Consider the following 26,717-nt stretch of genomic DNA (forward strand, 5'->3'; position numbering starts at 1 on the left):
AGCCTGAGTAAGCAGGCTGATCTCTGTGAGCTCAACGTCAGCCTAATCTACAGAGCAAGTTCCAGGACAGCCAGGGCCACACAGAAATCAAAGAACAAAACAAAACAAAACAAAAAATGACCACCAGGCAGAAACTGGTTCCCATGAATCTAAATGGTAGCAAAAACTAAAGTTTCTAAAAAGATAACAAAAGGTGTAACTTCCTATTTTAAGTATGTAACTATCTCCTAAGTTTGGTAAATAAAGTACTTCAACAAATAACACAGACCAGAAAGGAAAAAAAAAAAAAAAGATCCCCAAACAGAAATAAAATAGTCAACCCTAGAGACTGGAGCAGCTTTAGAAATTCAACAGACAACAAATTTGAGATTTTTCTTTTTATTCAACTTTAATTTTATATATGTAAGATAATTTCAAAATCTGTTGGGTCAATAAATGTTAAGGTATAAGCTGTAAAAATATATATATTTGAAACTGTAAAAGATCCAATTTGAATGTAAGAAAGCCTTTACAAAATTTCTGGTAAAACTTTTAACATTCAAATTCAGACTAGAATTCTGCAAAGTCAGATTAACAACCTTTAACGTTGAAATGTTGGTACATGATTTTAAAAAATGCCCACCACATTGAAGAGATTCATGCTATTACTGTGTAACACACTGAGGTAAGTTTGTCAACCGGTTTAGTCATCTGCACTATTACTGTAAGTGCACACATAGCCACTGGGTTTCTAAACCACACAGACAGCTAAGGCAAATTTGCTCTTAAATGGACATTTTTAAACAAGAAGTACAATTTATGTCAAGGTGGGTGGGGCAAGAGGTCATGATTTTTAAACCTGGCAATGAGCTCAATAAGCTTTAAAGTTTTTAGACTTAATTGATTCAACCTAAAAAAACAGTATTTACAAATACACACTTTTATTCACAAGCATATAAATCAAAATATTGTACAAGAATAAAACTTTTATGTGCAGTGCAAATTCTCCATCCCACAGGTTTTATCTATCTATCTATCTAGTTATTTATTTACTTACTTATTTTGTGGTACTAGGAACTGAACCTAGAGCCTCATGTATGCTAGGCAAGTGCTCTACACTGAACTACATTCCCAGATCTCCTTTCAAGTTACTGAAACAGGGCTCACTAAAAGCTGTTCAGGCGGGCCTCAAACTTGAGATCCTCCTGCCTCTGCCTCCCATGAAACCAGGATTATAAAAAAGTAATCAATACCAACAAGTGGCCTGCCTGAATAAAGATTTCGGGGTCAAAGACTATTTTTTCATTAGTATTTTAAAAGCATGTGCTGCATAATTTTGTTAGGTTACAAAGATTAATTTCATTTTACCTACTGGATTCCAATGAAAGCATTGCAGATTAACTTAGTATTGGAAGAAGACGGAAAGAACACCTGGATATCTAAGATATAACCTATTAAGCAAGATATTACATCATTTAAAAGGCAAAGATATAAGATTTTAAGTTAGAGGGAAGGCTGTTAAGAAAGACTTGGATGTTTTTGGAACTGCTGACTACAAACAAGTAGAGTAGTCACTGACTGGGCAATGAGGCCTACTTCAGAAAACTGCTGCCACATGCAACTTTAGCATGTTAATAAATAGACACCTATACACACACTGACTACATAGCCTCATACATACAATCATACACAGTTAGTCTTATTATTCAACTATTTCATGTCTTTTGGTTAGGCGAATTTAATCTGCCATTCCCTCGCTGGACAGCTTCAATAAAAGCAAGTTTTCTAGGAAGATGAAAACCTCCATTATTTCTTTTACTGTGTAAGATGCAAAAATAGTTGCATTGATTTTCAGCAGAGGCGGGGAAATAGGTCAGGAGTCTTCATCATCAATGAACCTCTAGGAACTGAGTGCTGTTGTACATCCTGAGATGATTCCGTATGAATTACAGTCATTTGTATTTCATCCCTAGAGTTACTTCATTTCAGCTTTCACCAAGTTAGGATTTGGGAAGAACATAGAAAGTTTTCAGACAGGATCCATTTCCCCAGTACTCAACCAAACTTTGAAAGAATCTTGTTTAAATGAGAGGCGCTCCAAAACACTTCCTGCACCACTCCACACTGACACTGGGTGGGACATCGATTTTCTGTAACCTTTCAAGAATCTCTGAAGGCAGACTTCTGTATGCGAGTCCATATTCATTGTCAAAAGCCTCTGAAAGACATTTTCAAAAATGCAATTGTAATTTGTTAGTGAAACAAAAGCTATGTACTTTAAAAAAATATACTGGGTCATGTGACACAGATTACATTGCTTATTTAAGTTGTGATTATTTAATATCTTGTTAGAAGTTTTTAGGGTAGAGTGGAATAGGCAATACAGGGCCGCAGCATTTGTGTGGAGATTAGAGGACAATCTGAGGGACTCAGTTCTCTAGTTCCATCATGTGGGTACTGGGGATGGAACTCCACTAAGCCATCTCACCTGCTGTCTTATTTTAAGACAGCCTTACTAGTGTAGAGCCCCGCCCCACACACTGCCCTCCAACTTGTGGTCCTCCAGTCTTCCCCAGGTGCTGAGAAAACAGGCTTGTGCACTGGGCCCAGCTGAAGCAGTACTTGGTTTTACTTTCCTTCTCAAAGAAAGGTTTTATTTTAGCTTACAGTTCCAGCGGGACAGTCTGCAATGGTGCGGAAGGCACGGCATGACATGACAGCAGGTGTAGAAAGCTGTCTAGTCACACTACAACCTTTTTAAAGGCAACTACTAATGCCAGCTACATTTTCTTTCCTTTTTTTTTTTTTTTTGGTTTTTCGAGACAGGGTTTCTCTGTGTAGCCCTGGCTGTCCTGGAACTCACTTTGTAGACCAGGCTGGCCTCGAACTCAGAAATCCGCCTGCCTCTGCCTCCTGAGTGTTGGGATTAAAGGCGTGCGCCACCACGCCCGGCTCTTCCCTTTTTTTTTTTTATGCTGATGAATGAACCCAGGTCCCTGTATGATGGGCCAGTGATCTAACACTCCCATCAACTCCATTTAAAAAACAAACTTTAACTTCAAAAATAAAACTAAAATTTTTATTGATTCTCCATTAACTTACCAATATCAATGTTTTCTCTTCCAAGAGACACTAATGATAAGAAAAGGATTTCTCTGTATAAACTCCTATTAAAAGAAAAAAAGAAAAGATTCTGAAGTAGTCAGCAAAACAACCAAACGCACACAGACTGAATGTTGATTGGGGGTTTCTTTGTGACAGAGGTCACTGTAGTCCAGGGTGGTCAGGACCTTACCGCGTGGATAAGACTAGCCTCAAGCTCTTGGCCATCTTCCTGTCTTGCCTAAGTGCTGAGACTACAGATATGAACCATCACAGCTGGCAGTGCACAGTGAAAACACATCCAACTCTATACTTAGCTAATAGCTATATAATTATTTCCTGCTTTCATGTTAACACCTCAGGTATGTGAGATATCTATGAGGAAACTAGTTGAATGATACACTAAACTTTATAGTATAAAAAATATCCTGTGAGCCTCTAATTCAAATCTTAAACTTTTAAAAAAAGTTAAGGGTGTTGGGCAGTGTGGCTCTATCACAGCCCTGGCTGACCATGTACAAGGCCATCTCTGGGTCTGAATACCAGTATTATGGCTCTAGGGCTGCAACACAGTGGCACTGTGTTTGTCTACCATGCACAAGGGCCAGAGTAACCCTTATCTACCAAGACAAACATTAAAAAATAACGATGAGGTGGACTTGCAAAATGAATCTACTGTCCTGGTGGCGCATGCCTGCAATCCCAGCACTTGGGTGATAAAGAGAGGAAGATAAGGAGTTCAATTCCAGCCTGTATCAAAAAATAAATTAGGAAGCAATGCAAATTGTTTAGGAGCTTCAGAAACAGTAAAGGACATTCAAGCCCTTTTTAGCATACAAACTACAGGCGCAAGTTACTCCTGAGCCTTCCAAGTCATCTCAACTTCAACATTAGATGCTAAGTACAGGATCAGTGTCAGTGTGGATTCTTGTTCTATCACTTCCGAGGTCATCAACAGGGCTGTGAGGAAGAAACTCCAAAAAGGACTCTGGGAATTGCTGTGTGGTGGCACATACCACTCATCTCAGCACTTTGGAGGCAGCTGCAGGTAGATCTCTGTGAGCACAAGGACAACCTGGTCTACATAATGAGTTCCAGACCAGTCAAAGCTACACTGTGAGAGACCTTATCTCCAAAAAAGAAAAAAGAATAGGACTCCGGGAAAATTCATAATGTTTGATATAATTATGCTCCATTTCCAAAGCTTGCACAGTAAAATTCACTTAGTCAGGATGGGAATGTGTACTGATACCAACAAAAGGATAAATAAATAAGAAAGAGACTCACATCTGAGTTCTTCATTACTTTTATCTCTTTCCTAAACCAATTCTACTTCTAATCTCATAATCTTTTTATTTAACAAGAAAAAACTGTGTCGCCATCACAGGATGGCACATACATACTTATGTATATCAAAATTTGGAAATTAACAGACCTCCAGTGAAGAGGAGAAACATTTCTAAAATATATACCATGTACCTTCATTATCTATGACTTACCTTACTACAAGATTTAACCTATACTCTTTGGCTCATTGTACATCTGTGATGAGATATGACTGTATATATTTGAGTAGCACTTATTTCTTTTATAATCGGAGGTATTACATATAACATACATGCTCATGTGGCCTGGGCGGGCAAAGCAAGCCCCAGAGAACCCCTTCCCGGTGCCTGTTGGGATAATCTCTTGTGCACTGTATATGAAGCATCACCTATCTCAGTGTTTTGCAAACATCTCCAACACCTTCTGATTGATTTAATAAAGAGTTGATGGCGTCCAGCAAGGCAGGAAAAGATATTCTAGGTAGGAGAAAGGAACTCTGGGAAAGAATAGGGTGAGAGATTCACCAGATAAACTCAAAGGAAGAAGCAAGTCGTGGTATTCACGAGCTAACCAGCTATGTAATAGAACATAGATTAGTACAAATGGGTTCAATGTAAGTATAAGAGCTAGTTGGGAACAAGCCCAAGCTAAAGCCAAGCTTTCTTTCTTTTTTTTTCTTTTTTTAAAGATTTACTTATTTATTATATGTAAGTACACCGTAGCTGTCTTCAGACACTCCAGAAGAGGACATCAGATCCCATTACAGATGGTTGTGAGCCACATGTGGTTGCTGGGAATTGAACTCAGGACCTCTGGAAGAGCAGTTGGTGCTGAGTCATCTCTCCAGCCCCAAGCTTTCATAATTAACAAAAAGTCTCTGTGTTATTACCTGGGCAGCTAGCAGGCAGACACATTCAGGTGACAGGCAATAGGCTGGCCCTGGTTGTGGAGGTTGCAGGTGAGTGGGACCCAATTGTGTGAGCAAGGGACAGCTGGCCCTGATACCTGTATGCCATAAGGTGGAGATGAGACGCCACCCCACCTTGTCCTTTGCCACCTTACAGCAGGCAGAAGAGATGGCCCTATCAGTATGGGCATGGATGAGCCAGCCCCAAGAGCATGAGAGCCAGTTCTCTGGCTCTGCCCCTTGTTGGCTGTTGCCTTGGGTGAGCTAGCCAAGGACAGTGCTTGGGAGCTTGCCCTATGGTGTGGGTGCTAGAGAGCTAGCCAGCTGATCATCTCAGCTATCACCCAGGTCCAAATCTAGGACATTGAGTTGGCCTCAATGAACTGCAGGACACATGAAGGGGCCAGTCCTGAAGATCCAAAGCTGCAGGACCTCGATGATACAGGGCAGCAACAGGATAGCTGAATGGAGTTCTGATGAGGCTTTAGCACTGATAGAGGAGTAGCAGCCAGAGGCTTGGAACCAGACCAATTATTCATTGTAATGATCATTTGCAAGTAAAGAAATGTGGATACTGTAGGATACATTGTCACACAGTACAGCTTCTACAGTGAGATATTTTTTTCCCTTCTGGCAGGGAGATTACAAGGGTGGAAGGCAAGTTAGAAGGGACAGGGAGATGAGTGGGATTGGGTGTATGATGTAAAATTCATACACACACACACACACACACACACAAAATCAATAAAATGTTAAAAAAAATCATAAAATGCTAACTCAAGTGGAATCAAGTGAAAGATAGAGAAATCGTTACCTCTGCCTTTTCGTGCCTGGCTTCATTTGCTGGGAAAGCAGGTTGATGGGCTTGAGAACATCATTCTGCTGAATACTCTGCCTGATCGTCTCCACTAAAGCGCCGGCTGCCTGCTGCTGCTCTGACAGAAGTGACGGCTTCTTCTCAGAATCTAAAGGACGATACATGGAGAGTAAGTTTTCCAAGCAGTAACAAGTTTCCAGAGCTGTGTCACCTCCCCTTGTCTACTCAGTATCATCTCCCACTTGCCAGTAAAATCATGTGACAGTGTGCTTCCTAAAACATATTCCCTGTTCTTTTTAAATAGGATAACCTTCTTCCCTTTTCTCCAATTTACAGTTTCTTCCCAGAGGCTAGGGTGTGATACTAAATTCCAGAAACTGTAGTAAGACCAAGGAAAAACTTTTACTTATCATAAAAGTGAATATACCAGAAGGAACCAGAACCCTGATGAAAAAGGAATTGCTTAGAAACTATTCAATTCATAGTTAAAAGTTTTATTAGAAAATAAAAATCATAGGTTGGGTGGTGGCTTTAATCTCAGCACTTGGGAGGCAGAGGCAGGTGGATCTCTATGTTGAGGCTAGCCTGATTTACAGAGTCAGTTCCAGGACAACTAGGGAAAGACAGAGAAATCCCGTCTCAACCTCCCTGCCTCCCAAAAAGAAAAATGGTTATGTGCTTACATACAATATAATTTCTAAAACATAACCATGAGAAAGAACTCCTTACTACCTGTTTATGCCACTGTACTTTTCATATTAATTATTAGAGCGCTTAACCTTATATTTACAGACTTCATAGGTTAAAACAGTGTGATGTAGTGCTGTTGAGTCATATGCAAACATTAAACATGCATAAATGTATAAAGTGAGGGATCTGCAACCCTATAGGGGGAACAACAATATGAACTAACCAGTACCCCGGAGCTCTTGACTCTAGCTGCACATGTATCAAAAGATGGCCTAGTCGGCCATCACTGCAAAGAGAGGCCCATTGGACTTGCAAACTTTATATGCCTCAGTACAGGGGAATGCCAGGGCCAAAAAGTGGGAGTGGGTGGGTAGGGGAGTTGGGGGGAGGGTATGGGGGACTTTTGGGATAGCATTGGAAATGTAAATGAGGAAAATACCTAATAAAAATATTTTTAAAATGTATAAAGTGTGTGCTTCGGCTGGAAGAAAAGGATGCTTTGATGCAGGTAATTTCAGGACTTTTACCCACTATTAGCAAGAGATGACAATACGATCTAATAGGTTCTCGGCTAGCCTACTCTCACGTCTAGTACTTGTTATAGAATAATGTATTTCTCAAATAACATAGCTGCCAACTAAACTAGTAAACTCCTCATTTTCAACCAATCTAACAGCACAGCTCTCTACCATCATTGGCTCTTTCCTACTGGTTAATCTCAGACAACAGTGACTTTAGAGGGAAGTACAAATATGCAACACCATGAATTTCCATTCATTCAGGCACCCCTTTTGAGATAGGATCTAGCTATGTAGTCCAAACTGACCAGAAACTAGCAATGTCTAGGCTGATCTTGAATTTGTCATTTATCTTCCTGCCTCAGCTTTCTGGATGCTTGAATTATGGGCATACACACCACCACACCTAGCTAAGGAATTTCTGTGCTAACACAAAGCTGCTGCTTGCTTGCTTGCTTGGTTTCTTCCCTTCTTTCTTTCTTTGCTAACACAAAGCTGCTCCTGCTTCTTTCTTCCTTTCTTCCTTCCTTCCTTCCTTTTTTAAAAAATTTATTTATGTATATGAGTACACTGTAGCTGTCTTCAGACACACCAGAAGAGGGCATCAGATCCCATTACATATGGTTGTGAGCTACCATGTGGTTGCTGGGAATTGAACCTAGGACCTCTGGAAGAATAGCCAGTGTGTGCTCTTAACCACTGAGCCATCTCTCCAGTCCCTACCAGTCATCTCTTAGAAGCTATGGACACAAAGATACCAGGGGAAACAGCAGATGAGAAGCAGCCTCTTTGCAATGCCATGGATGCCAAAAGTCAAAGGAGAGCCTCTACTGCCGACAGAGGAGGGCAGAACATCAGAAATCTGAGCATAGTAGACAGGATAGCCGAGAAGGAAAGACTAAAGTGGCAGGGAGGAACAGGCTGCCAGGAGGGGGGGGGGGAGGAGTCTCACCCAAAATGTTATTTATCTCCTTTCTCCTAAAAAAAACTCCTTTTCTCTTGTCTTTTCTGTCCCCTTGCTTTTCACCCTCCCTGCCTCATTCTTCTCACTCATTACCTGTACAGTTGGTAACTTCTTTTTGCTGTTTTCTTTGCGAAGGTTATCAGTGGTATAGTAGCTGGCTTCAATTCAGTTTAAGTGTATTTCTTTTTTTTTTTTTTTTTTAAGGTTGATTTATTTTATTTATAGTACACTATAGGTGTCTTCAGACACACCAGAAGAGGGCATCAGATCTCATTAACAGATGGTTGTGAGCCACCATGTGGTTGCTGAGAATTGAACTTGGGAACTCAATGCTCTTAACCCCTGAGCCATCTCTCTAGCCCCGTAAGTGTATTTCTATGTTTGATTTGGTCTGATGGCTTTGTTATTATGGTTTATTTTCCCACCAGAGTGGTACTAAAGATTGAGCCCTGAAGGGAACACTGCTCACTAAAACACATAAATAATACCTACCTACTATACTGATAGATGTGCAAATTTCAAGACATAAAAACAAGAAAGGAAAAGATGGCAAAAACAAGTTATGCCGCCACTGAGAAGTCTGACTCAGAAGGATCTAGGAAGACACAGATCAAAACTTGCAAAAAGTTGTCCCCAAATAAAGACAACAGAAACACCATACAACAAAACAAAACAAAAGGTTCCCAAAGTACTGTGAATCCTCCAAAAGACCTTAAATTCTCAATTACCAAATTCAGATATACTGAGGTGGTAAAATGCTGGATAAAGAAAATTTAAAAGCTTATCTCTGAAAAGGATCAATGTTTTCAAGGAGAATACAAACAAGCAGATGAGCCGGGTAGTGGTGGCCCTCGCCTTTAGTCCTAGCACTTAGAAGGCTGAGGCAGTCAGATCTCTATGAATACAAGGTCAGTCTGATCTACAGAGCAATTTACAGCACAGCCATGGCCATACAGAAAAGTCATGTCTCAAAAACAAAGACAAAATAAAACAAACAAACAAACAAACAAAAAGCAGAAAATAATTCTAATACATAAATTTTAAAAAGTCAGCAATATAGATGAAAATGGATTAGAAATTAAGATTAAAAAACCAAAACAAAACCAGCTGATAGAGATGAACTCGGTCAGATAACAAACGCAAAAGAAAATACCCTGTCAGCAGAGAAGGATACAATAGAAGAAAGAAGATTGAGAATATGGAATGGGGGACAAGTTGAAGAAAGGTTATATTCAGATACCGATAAAGGATGGATAGATGAGATAACAATGAAGGATGGATGGATGGGTGGATGGATGGATGGATGGATGGATGGGTGGATGGGTGGATGGGTGGATGGATAGATGGATGGGAGGGTGGGTAGGTAGGTAGGTAGGTAGGTAGGTAGGTAGGTAGAGAAAGCCATCAATATGGCTCAGCAAAACAAAGTCCTTGCTGAGTACTTCCTAAAATGTAGGGAAATAGATGTCCAAGAACAAGAGGCATTTAAAACCCAAACAGACATGGCTATCAAAATAATCCTCCATGACATTTTTTTACTTAAAATGCTAACTACAGGGAAAAAAGTAAAATACACACACACACACACACAAAGACAGACAGGCATGCAAGCAGACACGCGAAACTGAAGTGAAAACAAGAAGTCTATATACACATCTGAGAAAGAAGACTTAAAGCCAAAGGTAGCATAAAGGTCACTATTTATTTATTTACTTAGTGATTGTGTATGTGTGGGGACCATGTACGTTTGGAGGTCAGAAGTCAACTTTTGGGAGTCCATCTCTAGACTAAACTTTGATGGCCAGGCTTGATGGCAAGAGCTTTAGCTGTTGAGTCACCCTGCCAGCACGTTTTGTCTTGGTCTGTTCATTCATTCATTTGTTCCATTCACTCATTTATTTGGTTCTCTGAGATAGAGTTTCTCTGTGTAGCACTGGCTGTCCAGGAACTTGCTCTGTAGACTAGGCTGGCCTAGAACTTGCCTCTGCCTCCAGAGTGCTGGGATTAAAGGCACTGTTTTGTCTTTTTTAAAGATAGTGTCTCAGGATGGAGAGATGGCTCAGAGGTGAAGAGCACTGACTGCTCTACCAGAGGTTTTGAGTTCAATTCCCAGCAACCACATGGTGGCTCACAACCTTTATCTGTAATCTGACACTCTCTTCTGGTGTGTCTGAAGACAGCTACAGTTTATTCACATACATAAAATAAATAAATCTTTAAAATAGAAAATAAACTTCTTTTAAAGACAGCATCTTACCATGTAGTAAATCCTGGCTAGCTTAGAACTCATAAAGATCCACCTCTGGAATTCCAGGATTTAAGGAATGTCCTGCCAAGCCCAAATCTTTTTTTTTTTTTTTTGGTTTTTTCGAGACAGGGTTTCTCTGTATAGCCCTGGCTGTCCTGGAACTCACTTTGTAGACCAGGCTGGCCTCGAACTCAGAAATCCACCTGCCTCTGCCTCCCAAGTGCTGGGATTAAAGGCGTGCGCCACCACCGCCCGGCTCCAAGCCCAAATCTATTGTTTCTTTTTTTTTTTGGTTTCATTTTTCAAGACAGGCTTTCTCTGTATAGCCCTGGCTGTCCTCAAACTCAGAAATCCACCTGCCTCTGCCTCCCAAGTGCTGGGATTATGGGATTAAAGGCGTGTGCCACCACCACCCGGCCTATTGTTTCTCTAATTCTCTTTTACTTACTCAAGTTCCTCCAAGAGACATACAGAGGTTCTCCTGGTTCCTGATGAAGGTTGATATTATCCCACAGCAGTTGAATATACACCAGTTTGCTGTCCTGAGACAAAGATGATAGAGGAAGCTAAAAGAGATTAACAAAATTAATTTTCCAAATAAAATGTTATGAGCAATAAATTATAGACTCAAAATTAATTTTTATTAATGCCTGATGACAAACTTATTATTTTCTGGCGCATATGTTTTGCTTTTTTGACATGAAAAGACTGGATGGATAATCTGGTAAATGGTACAAAGGCACAATGATGTAACCATCATTACAGCCAAGTCTGTTACTTTTATGAGGTATCTTTTTTTTTTAACTCATTACTTGTTAAAATAAACAAGTCAAACAGGGGCCGGGTGTCTCCCAAAGTTCAGTATTATAAAATAGAGGCAATGCCAGCATCTCTTGGTCTGCAATCAGTGACCCTAGCATGGGCTCTGGAAGGCAGGCAGCTGGAGTGATCTTAGTGTAATCACTAATTAGAAAGTTACCTTACACAAACACTTCCCTAAGTTTTAATTATATTATCTGAAAATTATGAATAAGATCTTTCCAATAAGATAGCTGTGCATTTTTCAGGAGAAAATATAGCTAATGAGGGTTGGAGGGATGGCTCAGTGGTTAAGAGCACTGACTGCTCTTCCAGAGGTCCTGAGTTCAAATCCCAGCAACCACATGGTGGCTCACAACCATCTATAATGAGATCTGACGCCCTCTTCTGGTGTGTCTGAAGACAGCTACAGTGTACTGACATATAATAAATAAATAAATCTTTAAAAAAAAATATATATATATATATAGCTAAAAGCTTCCTTTTCTAGCCACCAGCACAGCTAGACAGAGCAACCTAAATCCAGGCTATATTGACACACACATGTGGAATCACTATGTACAATTCCAAGAGCTCTAAGAGAGAAGACACTCTCTTGCTACCAAGTTTTTCCTCACTGCTGGCTGGGATGTGACTCTGATAGCCTGAAGACAGAAGTCAGTTATCTTAGACCAGAAAACCTTAAAATGGAGAGCACACACACCTAAGAAAAAACAAAACCAAACCAGAAGACTCTCAGCACAAACACTGCCATGCCATCCAAAGTTTCTGCTCCTCTGTAAAGCTCCTGCTATCTAGTTCAGTAGCTTGAGGCTCAGCCTACTCAACTACAGCAGTGCAGTCCCAGTGCAGACGTACTCACCTGCACACCTTCATTACAATGCTCAGAGGTGAGAATAAGTCCTGGCAAGTTGCTAGGGAGGTCCAAACGTCTGAAATACCAAACCAGGTTCCAGAAAATGATTGGGTGTTGATTGATGAATGAGGATGTATGAATGACCTGATCACCTTCATTTTCTAGCAAAGATTCAAGTTCCTTCCGAAGCACTAGAGGACTCAAATAGGGCACAGACACAGGAGGAGGATTGGGTCGCTTGCCTAGATGGTCCTTTAAAAATAGACAAAAAGTGGAAATTATCTAACTCTGTATGCTTGCCAGTATAACCTCTGCCGTGAGATTCTACTTCTTTATCCTGTTAAGACTGTTATTTCAGGGCTATTATTATATGTAGTAAAACATGCTAATGAGCCAAAGCAGAGAAAGCCACTAGATTATACTTAAGCTAAATTTTATAGGAGAAAATTGATAATCTATACTTCAATAGACTCTTTCACAATGCTAAAAGGTGGAATAATTTTTTGTTTTCTTTGTTAGCTAGGAGTTGTGGCTGGCAGAGACAGACTGCTCTACGTGTGAGGCCAAAGTGACCTGTTGAATTCAAGGTCAGTTAGGACTATAAAGAAAGATGTCTCAAAAAGGCAAAAAATTAAAAAATTTAAAATTTAAATTCATGTGGGTTTTTTGTGTTGTTTTGTTTTGTTTTGTTTTTGTTTTTTCAGACAGGGTTTCTCTGTATAGCCCTGGCTGTCCTGGAACTCACTTTGTAGACCAGGCTGGCCTCGAACTCAGAAATCTGCCTGCCTCTTAAATTCATGTTTTAAACAAAAAATTGTGAAAGTGTAAAATCCAACATGAAGGCTCACAACCTCAAAGCAGCAGCTATTCCAGACGCATACAAGATAAATAGACTTTGGATCTGGCTAATTTTGGCATCTAATATTTTCTATATCCAAGTTAATTTTAGAATTAAATTTAAAATTAAAAAAGTTAAATTTAGAATAAAATTAAAACAAACAAACCCTGAAGCTAACTATGTTTCTAGATTCAATTGCCAATTTGTAAGGTTGCAATCAACCAAATCAGGACTGTGGAAACCTCTCCTACCTAACTGGGAGAAAAAATGGTACCTGCAATTTAAAGACTAAAGTGCCCCAACCAAGCAAGGCTGACTTTACTTTAACCTTGATGCCTAAGACCACGTCGTGCCCCAGAAATACTTCTGACACAACTTTCATGATTAAAACCCTGAACAAAGACTGAATATCCTAATGATTCCCTAGTTTAGGGTATAATATTGTGATTATATTTGTTAAAGTCATCATTTACAGATACCTGCTGAAATATTTATATGTGGGATAGACACTGCTTGAAATTGCTTTCAAAGTAATTTAGGTATAGAAAAGTTAATAAGGATTTTCATAAAACAATAACCAAAAATACTGGCCATAAACTAAAAATTACTAAAGGTGGCTGTTGGGTCAAGAGACTTAGTAAGCTGGGTACGTAAGTACACACTACTTGGATGGCAGAGGCAGGAGAATATCTATGAATTTGAGGCCAGCCTAGTCTATATTGTGAGACCTTGTCCATTTTTGAAAATTTCAATACTGAAGTCTAAGCTGGGTGTGGTGGCACATGCTTGGAATCCAGCACTTGGGAGATAGAGGCATGAGGATCCCCACAAGTTTGAAGTTAGTCTCATTTACATACAAAGTTCCTGAACAGTCACAGCTACAGAACAAGATCATGACTCAAAAGCCAAAACACATGCACACAGGTACATTTTCTGTTTGAAAATCTTTCAGTTTCTTTATAGATTTTTTTGGGACAGGCACACACCATCATACCTGGCAGTTTTCTATGTTCCTATGTGTTTGAGTATGTGCAGCACAGGACACTGTCTCCCTCAACATTCTCTACCTTATTTTGTGAGACAAAATCTCTCAGTGAACCTGGAGCTCAACAATTCAGCCTGGCTGACTGACTAGCAAGTCCAGTAACCTTCCTGTCTCCATGCCCACAGTGTTTGGATTATTGGCCCGGGCCATCCCATGTGGCTTCAACACTGGTGCAGGAGATCTGAGCTCCTGAGTGTTCACGCTTATGCAGCAGCATTTTAATGGCTGAGTCATCTTCCCAGCACGACAGGACCTTGCCATGTAGTTCTACCAGGCTTAAAATTCACAAAGATGAATTCAATCCTCCTGTCTCGGCCTTAAGTGCCACCAAAAAAAATTGTACTTTTCACATGATACCATGAAATTGTGGGATGTTCCAAGCTATGTATTACACAAGTGTATAGTGTGGCTGCAACAGTACATACCACATCTTCCTGCAGACTACTTGGAAGACTGACTGTTGAGACGCCATGAAATGGTCGCTGGGAGAAGTCGATATTCTGCAGAGGGCCTCCAACACTGTGACTTCGAGTCAAAGATACATTTCGCTTAGATAAACTGTTAGGCACAGATGACATTTTCACACTCTGGATATCACCATTGGTTTTCTTTATTTCATCACTGAAATAAAATGAAGCAATGCTAATCATGAAAAACAATCTAAATTCTAGAGAGGTACAGTACTTTCTACAGTGGATTTAAATGGTCTGAATCCCCCGAGAAGGACTGGCATCTGTAAAAGATTAAATGTGGGGCTAGAGAGATGGCTCAGCAGGAGCTCTTCCCGAGGTCCTGAGTTCAATTCCTAGCAACCACATGGTGGCTCACAACCATCTATAATGGGATCCAGTGCCCTCTTCTGGTGTACTTACTACACAAAGTAAGTAAAATTGTTAAAACAAAAACAAAGCACGCACTTCTGATAACACGGAACAATTTTATATCTACAAATAAAAGACTTAAATGCGAAGCTGGAGGTGTGGCTCAGTGGTGGGGCACTTGTCTCCTGAGGCCTGCTCAATCTCTACCATCTCTCTCCCCATGGAAGCCTTAAACATTCCCCAAGCATTCTCCTAATCCTGGTCAGATGGTGACGGGTATACAAGGACATGATATTAACAAAACTGTCTATTCAGCTGTTTTATTTAACCATAACTTAATCTTTATTAAACACAATCTCTAAGAAGTACTTGTCCATGTAAGTAAATACAGATTTGCTGGGAGGCTTTTAATTTATACCAGGCTACGATCTAACTAGAAACAGATAGAATACTATTTATACTGGCAAGGGGCAGGGATGGGACAGACTGGACTTGAATTTATAATCTTCCTCATTCAGTCATGTACCACCAAGCCCAAGCAGGCTGTCTTTAGATGCAGAATGTTCACAGGAATACTGCATTTCTCTTCTTACAGTGAACTCTACGAACTCTTCAATACCTTGATTCGACTGTATAACTTGCTTCTTCTGTTATGGTCTCACTGTGTTTTGAGAAATCCATAAAGCTGATCAGGTCAGGTTCTGCTGAACTGGACATGGGTTTATGTTCAGAGGGCTCATTGGCTGATGGAATGCTGCCGCTTTGTAAACTGTCACCAGATGTGCTTGGTTTCAAGAAAAAGCTAAGAAAGAAACAGAAAGGGGAAAAATGCTTAAAACAAATAAATCTTCAAGTCTAGGTTAGCTCAGTGAGTAAACATGTTTGCCATGCAAGACTGAGAACCTGACTTGGATCCCTGAAACCCACAGTGGAAGGAGAGAAACAAAAAACTCTGGAGAAGTTAGTCTGTGACCTCCACACACACTCCTGTTTCTGCATATATACAAACACACACTCATATCTACAATATATATGTTTTATTTTATTTTTTATTTTGAGACACGGTTTCTTTGTGTAGCCCTGGCTATTCTTGAACTCACTCTAGAGTATACCAGGCTGGCCTCCAATTCAGAGATCTATCTGCCTCTGCCTTAAAGATGTGAGCCGCCACCACCAGGCTTACAATATATATATTTAAAGCAGGGTCTTCTTGTGTATAGCCTTTATTGGCCTGGAATACAATATGTAGACCAGGTTGGCCTCCAATCTCTGATCTCTGTGACACCAAGTGCCTCTGCGCATGTGCGACCAATTCTCTCCGCTTAAATTCCCATGTCCTCAAATAATCATATTTAGAATCACTGCTTTATAGTAAAACATCATTGGCTGGGAATCCCCAGGGACATGTTCCCTCCTCAGATGCACACCTCTGCTCTCCTCCCACTTTCCGTCCTAAGATCTGCAAATAAGAGGGCTATGGTGCTGACTGCTGACACTATGAAAGAAAACGATGAAAAGGGAAAACAAGACATTCCCTAATTTAAAAACGTCACGGAGGCTGGAGCGACGGCTCAGCACTTAGGAGCACTTGCTGCTCTGCAGAGGACCTGAGTTTGGTTCCAAGAATCCACATGGTGCCTTACTCACCATAAAACTCCAGGCCCAGGGATATACCAGTGCTCCCTGGGCACCAGGCAGACACACAGTGCATATACATATGTGCAGACAACAAAATACTCATACATATAAAGTAACTAGAGGCTGAAGCAGGAAAACCTTGAGTTCAAATTCAACTTGTGCTGCCTGACAAGATCCCGTCTCAACCACCCCAAAGCAAACACAGGACTGGGTAGGGAGGCAGGCTTGAGGGCTGGCTCCAGCAGTGTTTTAGGTTGGCCTTCCTGGGCACTGTGTAACCTATAAACTCAGTTGTTAATTTATGTTGCTCTTTAATTGCTCATAATGACACGTTTACAGACCTCCATGTTGTGTTCTTATTATTTTTGTCTTCTCTTTGCTTCTTTCTTTGTGTAGGACTGGATGACAATAGGGCCATGAACAGGACATTGTCTGAGGTAATGATAAATGTTTTATTCTTGATAAGGGCTGGAATTCCACTAATGTATACATTTATTCTTCAAATGATATATTTTAAATTTGCCTATTTTACTGAATGTAATGCTAGCTTGTAGTTAATGACATCTCATCTTTAAATTAAAAAGTACATTAACATATTTATCTTGTATTTATTTAATTCAAACTAAAAACACTCCACCATTCATACTCAGGGGCTCATTGTGAGCCAGGCACCACTGTACTGACCTATCACCTTTCTTAGCCCAGGGAAGCAGCCAGGCTTACAGCTGTCCCAGTTCTTGCTTCATCTTGTCCTTCAGCATCTCCATATCCTAATACGGATGTATACATAGTTATGGCAAAGGACACCAGCTCTCAGCAAGCTACTACACCATGGAGGCTGAAGGAGGTCAAATGTAGATTCTAGATTGGTTTTGTTTGTTTGTTTGAACTATCTTTAGCAAACTACACATCAAATGAGAACCAAAAGGTAAAAGAACATGTGGAAACAATTGCCAAACAGTTTGCCCATCATTTGATGAATTGCAGTGTGCACAGCATTTGAGTATTTATGGGAGTCGATGGTCTTTGCATGGCCCACATAGCCATGGTAGACAGCCTCAAGATGCCCCTGCTCCTGTACTTGCCCAGCTGCTGCTCCTTGGTTTCACCCCTCCTGAGTAGCTCTTTTCCCACTGTACCTAATCTGAGTAGATAAACATGAACACAGCAGAAGTGATGGGTTATCACTTCCAAGTCAGGTTACCGTGTACCATCATCTCTCTTCTCTCCATCTCTTCTGAGATCACTTGATCCAGGTGAAAACCAGCTGCTATGTCAAAAGTAGCCCATAAAGAAGTCTAAGTGATGGGATTGGGGATATATATATATATATATATATATATATATATATATATATATATATATATATAGAGAGAGAGAGAGAGAGAAGTCTAAGTGGTGAGAAAAATGTTCAGATTCTCAAGATGCAAGAGGGGGGAGAAGAATATTCAAATCAGATCTACAAAAAGAAAAACTCATTAGAAAAAACAAGAGATGACTTAAGATGACTGCCTCAGTATAAGACAAGGGAGGGGAGAAAGGAAGATAGGCCACTTGTTAAAAGGAACTCAGTGGTGACAGAAAAAGAACTCTGGAGCTAGCCCAGTTCAGCAGCCAAGCACTCTGCTGGGAACCCAAACCAGAGGCCAAGAGAGATTCCTAACATCCAAAGTTCATCCTACTCTCTTTCCCAAACACAGCAGGCCAGAGTTCTGCAGGATCTCATCTCAACCTCTGGGGTTTCACCTACAAGTCCTATCTTCAGAAACAAACAAAATGAAACAAACAAACAAACATGAGGGAAGCAGGAGACCCCAAGGCACATGCTGTGAATACAGAAGTTTGGTAAGACGGTCTGAAGCTGAGCAGTCCTCAGCACTGTGAACCCCAACATTAGCAGGGAGGAACTAAGTGGATCACAGGTAAAAATGGGTGGGAGCACCCTCTAACTCAGGAAGAAACACTGAATGAGAATGTAATCCCTATTTCAGTTTATTGAACATAATACCTGCTTCAGTTTACTGCTCATTTGTATTTGAATATTTTAATATCCATTGTGATCTCTATTTTTATATATATTCTTTAATTTTTTTCTCCTCTTAGTATGAACACTTTTGTATTTTAGGTGTTCAACTGATACGTTATACTCGTATTCTTGTATCATTTTGGAAAAGCTTTTATGTCTGGCAAAGTTACCAAAAGGATAAGAGAATCGTTACCCTGAAAAAAAGACTAAAATATATAAAGAAAAATTCAGCAAGGAAGCATAGACACTAAAAAGAAATCAAGCACAAATATTATATATGACAGAATAAATCAAACACCACCAGACAACACTAAGCATGAAAAAATCAGGAAGAGGACAAAGTTGAGGCAATACATATATAGAGAAAGACAAAAACTAATGAACAAAACTTCCAGAAAGTTGGGTACACATAAGACACCAATCTTAAGAATTCATAAAATAGAGGGCTGGAGGGATGGCTCAGTAGTTGAGAGTCCTGAGTGTTCTTCTAGAGGTCCTGAGCTCAATTCCCAGTGGCCACATGGTGGCTCCACAACCATCTGTGGTGGGATGCCCTCTTCTGGTGTGTGAAGGGAGCAACATACATAAAATAAATAAATCTTAAAAAAAAAAAAAAAAAAAAAACCTCATAAAATAAAAAGGAGCTTGATAAAAATCTAAGGACTTAAGACCAGATATTCGATGAAATTACACCTGTGAATTTCCAAAACCCAGAAAAAAAGAATAGACATACAATCAATCATACATGTAGCCAGACACACTTTTCCACGTATATCACAGTGATGTCAAAACAAAAATCTGGGTGCTGGAGAGATAGCATGGAGTTAAAAGAGGCACCTGTTACACGCACAAAATAATCGAGTCTGGTTCCTAGCGCTCACACGGAGTCAGGAAAGCATAGAATAATTTATTACAAATCTTGGAAGTTAAATACTTGTCAAGCAAAATTTCTTTTTGCAGACCCAAACTTAACCAATTAAACAAGAACAAAACCAACAACAACATGGAGAAGTAAGACTACTGCAAGACAGATCTGGCTTAGCAGTTAAGAGCAGACAAATTTGTCTGAACAGACAAATGTGTAATCCCACTCCTAAGGCAAGGTGGAAGGTGGAAAAATAGGAAGGACCTTGCCTCAACAAGGGAGAAGGTGTAAGTTGTCCTCTGACCTCTCCATATGCATCAGTGGCACATATGTATCTGTAATCACACTCACATGTAATAATATTAATAAATAAAACATTTTAAAAACCACTTTAATTGAGGATGAAACAAACAGCATCAGCAACAATAAAAACCCCTAGGGGAGCTAAGAGTGTAGCTCACAGTACGTGCTTATATTCCATGCATCAAGTGCTGGGCTTGAGTCTCAACAATCAAAACTAAACAACAAAGCAAATAAAGTATTAGTGGCACTGATCAGGTCAGCACACTTCTCAATTACTTAGCTATTTCACCAACTTTCAGTTGATCACAGACTGATTCGTCTCCTTTCTTTTGTTTCCAGAGCTAGGACCTGATGCATGCTAGGCCAAAAAATCTACTGTGGAGCCATATCCCAGCCTCTAATTCATGGCATTTCTATTACCTAGGATTTGTTCATCTCACAGTATCTGACAGTGGCAATGAAGATTTAATTTAAGTCTCTAAGGCAGAAGTTTTGTGTGTATATATGTTCGTATAGCTGTATGCACATGTATATATATATTGAGTGTATATGTAGGATGTGGAAGTCAGAGATCAATGTCCTATGTCTACTTCAATCACTTTCCACTGTTTAATTAAGTTTTGTTTTCAAGACTCTCCTTATATAGCCCAGGCTGGCCTTGAAGTCATAGACATCTACCTGCCTCTGCCTTCTGAGTAAAGATGTCAGACCTGGCTTCCCTGTATTTTGTTGCTGTTGCTGTTGTTTGTTTTCTGACACAGTGTCTGTCACTGAACCTGGAGCTCATTGATGTAGCTAGGCTAGCTGGCCAGTGAGCTTCAGAGACCTAGCGGTCTCCATCTCCCCAGTGCTGGCATTTCAGGTGGTGCTCAGGATCCAAACGCAGGCTCAGGAAGCACTTTCAAAACCAAGCCGTCTCCCTAGCCCAGAGAGTGCTGACATAACACTAAAACATTAGTTTCCAATCAGGTATAAACAGAGTTTAATTGCAAGAATCTACTCCTGGTATTCACACATTAAGCAGAACAGAAAAGCAGTCTAGAGAGAAAGCAGAGGCCACCCTTACAGCCCGCTGTGTGCGCACCTTTCCTCAAGAGCCATGTCTTCAGGGCACTCACCTCCCAAGGGAGCTTGTACGATACTAACCTGGCAGAGCCTCGCAGGTCTTTAAATTCTACATTGAGAAGAGGCAAGAAGTTGCTTTTACAGAACGGGCAGGTTGTATTCAAATTTGAGTCATCTGCTGTCCATCCAGCCATGATCTCCTCATCATAAACCAGAGCGCCACAAGCTCTGCACTGTGAGCAACTTGACATCAAAACCTAAAGGGAAAGCAGGAAGACACAGTCTCTACGGCAGAAGTGGATCTCAGTGCTCTAGTCTACTGGGAAAAATTACAACTTTTAGTTATTTTATTGGTTTCAACTAGGGTTAACAGCTCTTTTATGAGTCTATTGCCTCAAAGATATTAAACACTCCTCTGACTATCCACATAGATTCCATCGAATCCTATTAAGTGCTATTATGAGATAAGAATATGTTTATAAGGCTGGTGAGATGGCTCAGTGGGTAAGAGCACCCGACTGCTCTTCTAAAGGTCCCGAGTTCAAGTCCCAGCAACCACATGGTGGCTCACAACAATCCATAAGGAGATCTGACTCCCTCTTCTGGAGTGTCTGAAGACAGCTACAATGTACTTACATATAATAAATAAATACACCTTAAAAAAAAAAAAAGAATATGTTTACAGCCACTTTACCACAGGTACAAGAACTATAGAATCTTTACCTCCATCGAACAATTCTGATAGATGCTAGACATACTGGTATTCTGAGAAGAACCATGGTCTGATTTTTCAAAGTCCTGCCCTTTGATATTTCTTGAAAATGGAACTTCACCTAAAGACAAGTAAGTAAGAAATAGAACATATAATGTAGGAGAGTGTTCTCAATGCTTTGGAAATATACTAAGGAGGTAAGTACCATGAAATCTTGTATTTATAGATAAATATTTACTATATAAATGTGCGTGCATATAGCTATAAACTGATAGAATTAATAAACGTTAACTAAATGTAGGTAGAGGATATATAAATGTTTATTAAATGATTTTCTCAACTTTTCTTAACAACAACTTAAGACGACTGCAGGTGTGTATCTGACTACCAGTACTTGGAAGGAGGGAAAAGGAGAATGGGGGGTGGGAATGGGGGGCAGGCAGCAAGTCTGTGCTATGTGATGAGACTTTGTCTTAAAGAATCAGAAAAAAAAGTAGATAAAAGTTTTTAATAATAGGGGTAATAATTCTCTCTGTCTTGAAATTGCAGTTGTATTCCCCAGAGGTCCTTAAAAATCTATTTCAATCACTGAAAAAACAAAAAAACAAAAAAACATACTCCCAAGGACCCATTCCACAAACTCAGTTTCAGAGGAGGAAGGGAAGAAGTGGGGATGGGGAGGGTGAGTAGAGAGGAGGGGGATTGGTTCCTTAACTGGTCTGGTTGACAATACGTGAATACTTGTTGTTGACAATAGCTGGCTACCATATAAATCAGAGTAAAACAGATATATGTGGTGATGGGTTATAGGCATAAGGAAAACCTTATGGGTTTTTTTTTTTTTTTTATGCGTAGCTAAGTGGTAGCACTGCTGCCCACATGCATAGATCCTAATTCAATCTCAGCACTACGGATAAGGAAAAATCAAGCAAAAACAGAAGAACAAACCTGCTGGACACTGCAGTTTTCCAACGTCTCCACTGCTGCTACTACTGCCGAGGCTTGTGTTGCTCTGGGTCAGTTCACTGGGAACCAACCCTGAGACACTTGTGTTAGGCGACAGAGTCTCCCCCACTATATGATGATCTTCTAGGCCAGCTGGGAAACTATAATCTTTATTAGTTTCCTCCTATAATTAAAAAGAATAAAGCCCCACATACATAAGTAATAGCTTCTGCAGTGGAAATGGTTTCACTTTATTCCTTTCACATTGAAACGTTGTGTCTTAAAGCAAATAACCCCTAAGTCTTTTCAAAACTGTCAAGTTATCTCACTGACTTATGAAATTTCAAGTCTAAGACATTCAAGATGTGACATACCTCGATGGGGTGCTCAAAAACTGACCTCTCACAAAGTCACCTGCTTCAAAAAAGGCTGGGCTGTGCCCTAGGTGAACTAATCATTCACTTACATACTATTGTATAATTAGTAACCCCTATTGCTTAATAAGCGCCCTAAATACATTGATACTTTACAAGACTCTATATGGTCACAGAGTTCATGGCCAAAAGGCCATGAAAAAAATCCTTTCTAAATGCCAGAAGACATTTCAGAAGTAAAATGGTTCATTCTGCTCTTTATTATAATGCTAAGCTACCTCCCCATCTCTACCCCCATCCACAACACACACTCATGGAGGGAAAACCCAAGGGCCTTCTATGAGAGGCTGGCACTCTACCAAGTAAATCAAATCTCAGGCCTTAGATGAACACTTTTAAAGTTAATCTGTGTTGTGTGGATTGATCTTGTAAAGCTCTTTAAACACAAAGGCTAAGTAAGAATGCGGGAGATGGTTTAAAGCTAGCCTAGCATGTCCAAAGAAAGGCCTTAGGACCACACAGATGAAAGTCGGCTTCTTGTCATAGCCCTGTACTGTTTAGTCACTTAGCACTTTTCCTAGAAGCTTCCTGCAAGAAGCCTTACTCAGCAAGTTTATCTCCCAGCCTCTTTACTTTGTCAGTTTTGTTTTGCCTGACTTGACACCTGAGAGCTTTAGCAATCTGGAATTATATTATCTTAAATTACTCATGTACTATAGAATTCTGTGAACATGAAGGAAAAGTACCCTTAGCAGAAACCTCTAGATTATAGAAACACAAACATATACATATACATTAAAGCACTACAAAGCATTCCTACACCAGACAGACTACATAGTATAATTTTCTTACCTCGTCATCTGAGTAGCTATAGGCAGATGCTACAGCCACCCACATCTTACTGGCTACCGTTGCTGCTTGTTTCATACTAGATTTTAGGACATCTATCTTGGGCCCTGAGAGTATATTGTCCAACTTTAGCCCCGATAGAGAATTTACTACAGAACCCAGAGAGCTGTTTGGTGAAGAGCGTACTAATGCTGATAAGGAAGTGGACCGGTCTTTGTAAGCGCGGTAAGGACTTTGTGGCTTGAAACGCCCAGTCAGAGTTTTAGACCTGGACACAGCAGGGGAGCTCTTCTCAGTCTCAGTGCTGTCTTGTGCTGGCGGGCCATGGTCTGAAGGCAGACTCGAGCTCCTTTCTAAAGGGTGAGCAAACATAGCAGGAGAGCCAGGCTCCTGGTTCCCCTCTCCATGCAATTCCATACTACAAGATTTACTACCTAGCGGGCTTTTTAGGTTCATGTAACTTTCAATTTCATCAGCCAGATTACGTGAAATTACTGGAGAAAATAACTTATCTTCAGAATCAGAAGATTTTTCTACACATTCAGTGGCTAAAAGAGACAAAGGATCTAGTCCAGTTTCCACATCTTCCCTCTCAATGACTTTCCTCGTAGCGTATGAACTGCTCCTCTTATTCACTGGATCTTGGGATCCTGCTTTTGTGTCTCTGGACTGGTTACTGTGACTGTTACTTTGTAGACTGTTACTTTGTAGACACTCTACCGCAGTGTCTGCCACATTGTCACCAACCACAGGTTCCAGGAGCTCCTGGCTTTCCTCCAGCATCTCCAGCACAGGAGATGATCTGCGCTCAGAATCCCAGGTGCCTTCTGACATGCGAGTCCTACTGTCAGCTAGATGACAGTTAACATTCTCAAAGCTGTGAGTTCTTGTGACATGAAGCGGAGAAGTCTTAGGACATGTCAGTGCTGCTGTGAGGATCTTGGCATCTGCTCCCATCATGATGGCCATTTCGCTTGAATTCAGGTCCAAACTGCTCTTCTTAAGCAGCATTCCCGCTCGACTTTCAGAACTAAAGCTACAGCTCCTCTCAGGGAAATGCTTCTGTTTTTTTTCTCCTCTATCAGCATTCTTCTTGAAATTAGTAACCTCACCGAAGACTGCATCCTCGACTGGAGCTTGAGTAGAAAATAGCACAGTTGACGTACTACCTAAAGGGGACAGCAATATGTTAAAGTGAAACATCATGATTTTCCAAAGTAGCAAAGTAATTATTCTGATTATGCTGAGAGCAAAACTACAGAGAATCTGGAGGGTATAGAAATAGCATCTCCCAAGGGGTTTAGCAGTTAAAATGCCTGATTTTCATCTAGAAGCTACATAAAGTGTATGCAGAAAAAGTACAGCCCAAATCTATCCAAGCCTGCCTCTTACAGGGAACATGTACCCTCCTCCTCTGGCCATATCATGTGTATGAAAACACAGCATGCAGTCCATACTGGATATGCCTGCACTGCTTACCTTTGTCAACAAACATGTAACTATGCTTCTATATGTTAAGAGTCAATTTAAGGGCTGGAGAGATGGCTCAGCAGTTAAGAGCACTGACTGCTCTTCTGAAGGTCCTGAGTTCAAATCCCAGCAACCAAATGGTAGCTCACAACTAGCCATAATGAGATCTGATGCTCCCTTTTGGTGAGTCTGAAGACAGCTACAGTTTACTTACATATAATAATCAATAAATCTTTGGGCCAGAGCATGCATGGCCGGAGCAAGTGGGGCCTGAGTGAGCAGAGGTCCTGAGTTCAATTCCCAGCAACCACATGATGGCTCACAACCATCTATCTGTACAGCTACAGTGTACTCATATACATAAATATAAATAAATAAATAAAATTTTAAAAACTTTGAAAAAGCAAACAAGAGTCAATTTAGGAAAATACTCTAAGTTAAATAACAGACTCAAAAAGAAACATTCTCTTCTAATTTAACTCTCATATATCCAGTTCTTCAAACACTTGCCAGAAAGCTGGGGATATAGCTAAGTGGTAAAGCACTTACTTGGCACAAAAAAAAAAGAAGAAAAGATTTGGGTTTAATAACTCTGCACATAGACGTGTGGGGAGGAGACTTACTCTATACAAAACAAGTTGGTAATTACAGAGAAATGGCACAGTTGTTACAGCCAACGCATTACTATACCGAAGTAAAAGAATTGCTTCAGAGTTTTAAAAATAAAAATAAAAAGAAAAAATCCTAGATGGCTGATGAAATCTTGAGTGAATTTTATATTTGATCTCTAGTTATTAACTTTATAAGGTGCTACAAAAACAATGGCAACTAAAACAGACTGAACCATTAGATCAGGTAAACAAAAGCATGGAACAGTCTGAAGACCCAACAACTGCTTTAGGAAACCAGTGGTCTTTTTTGTTTGCTTGCTTTTGTTTCTTGAGACAGGGTGGGTGTGTGTGGTCCTGGCTGTCTTAGAACTCACTCTATAGACCAGGCTGGCCTCAAACTCAAGAAATCTGTCTGCTTCTGCTTCCTGAGTGCTGGAGTTAATAAACTCACGCACCACCACAGCCCTGCTGGTTTGTCTGTTTTTCTTTTGTTTTAATTAAAAACTTTGTTAGGTTCACTTTATGAGTATGAATTAATATTCTGCCTATGACTAAGTGCAAAACATGTATGCAGTACCCATGGAGGCCAGAAGAGGGTGTCAGACCTCCTGGAATTGAAGTTCTGGATGGTTGTGGAATTACAGTCTTAAGCCACACCACATAGGTGCTAGAAATTGAAACCAGGTTCTCTCTGAAAGAATAAATAGTAAATGCTCTTAGCCACTGAGCCATATTTCCAGAATGCAAGTTTTTTTTAACTCTTTGTTACCATATAATTTTATTTCCATTCCTCTATTTAAGTGAACTGTATGTGTATGTATGTGTGTGTGTATATATAATGCATATATGTATAGATGTAAGTTTGTGTTTATATGTATGTATATGTATGCACACATATATGTATATATACATATACACACATATATATA

General features: G+C 40.1%; 1 protein-coding gene across 6 annotated transcripts in view; it reads right to left on the reverse strand.

Annotated features, from left to right (window-relative positions):
- Positions 1 to 291: 291 nt before the first annotated feature.
- The window catches only part of Dennd4c (DENN domain containing 4C), a 95,210-nt gene continuing 68,784 nt past the window's right edge, over positions 292 to 26,717 (reverse strand). For 3 of the 6 annotated variants that reach the window (XM_085839193.1, XM_029475928.2, XM_029475929.2), the window contains 11 exons: positions 23,711 to 24,876; positions 22,488 to 22,668; positions 21,551 to 21,660; positions 20,909 to 21,084; positions 15,550 to 15,732; positions 14,535 to 14,730; positions 12,233 to 12,478; positions 11,000 to 11,117; positions 6,129 to 6,279; positions 3,082 to 3,146; positions 292 to 2,197 (listed from right to left, as the gene is read on the reverse strand). In XM_085839193.1, coding sequence (XP_085695319.1) covers positions 2,061 to 2,197; positions 3,082 to 3,146; positions 6,129 to 6,279; positions 11,000 to 11,117; positions 12,233 to 12,478; positions 14,535 to 14,730; positions 15,550 to 15,732; positions 20,909 to 21,084; positions 21,551 to 21,660; positions 22,488 to 22,668; positions 23,711 to 24,876 — 2,729 coding nt within the window. In that variant the 3' untranslated portion in view covers positions 292 to 2,060. The remainder of the gene's footprint in view (positions 2,198 to 3,081; positions 3,147 to 6,128; positions 6,280 to 10,999; positions 11,118 to 12,232; positions 12,479 to 14,534; positions 14,731 to 15,549; positions 15,733 to 20,908; positions 21,085 to 21,550; positions 21,661 to 22,487; positions 22,669 to 23,710; positions 24,877 to 26,717) is intronic. The other 3 variants (XM_029475927.2, XM_021159971.3, XM_029475926.2) reach the window with 2 other exon arrangements.

Source organism: Mus caroli, unplaced genomic scaffold (assembly GCF_978045245.1).
Source record: "Mus caroli unplaced genomic scaffold, Mus_caroli_1 scaffold_6, whole genome shotgun sequence".
NCBI lineage: Eukaryota > Metazoa > Chordata > Mammalia > Rodentia > Muridae > Mus > Mus caroli.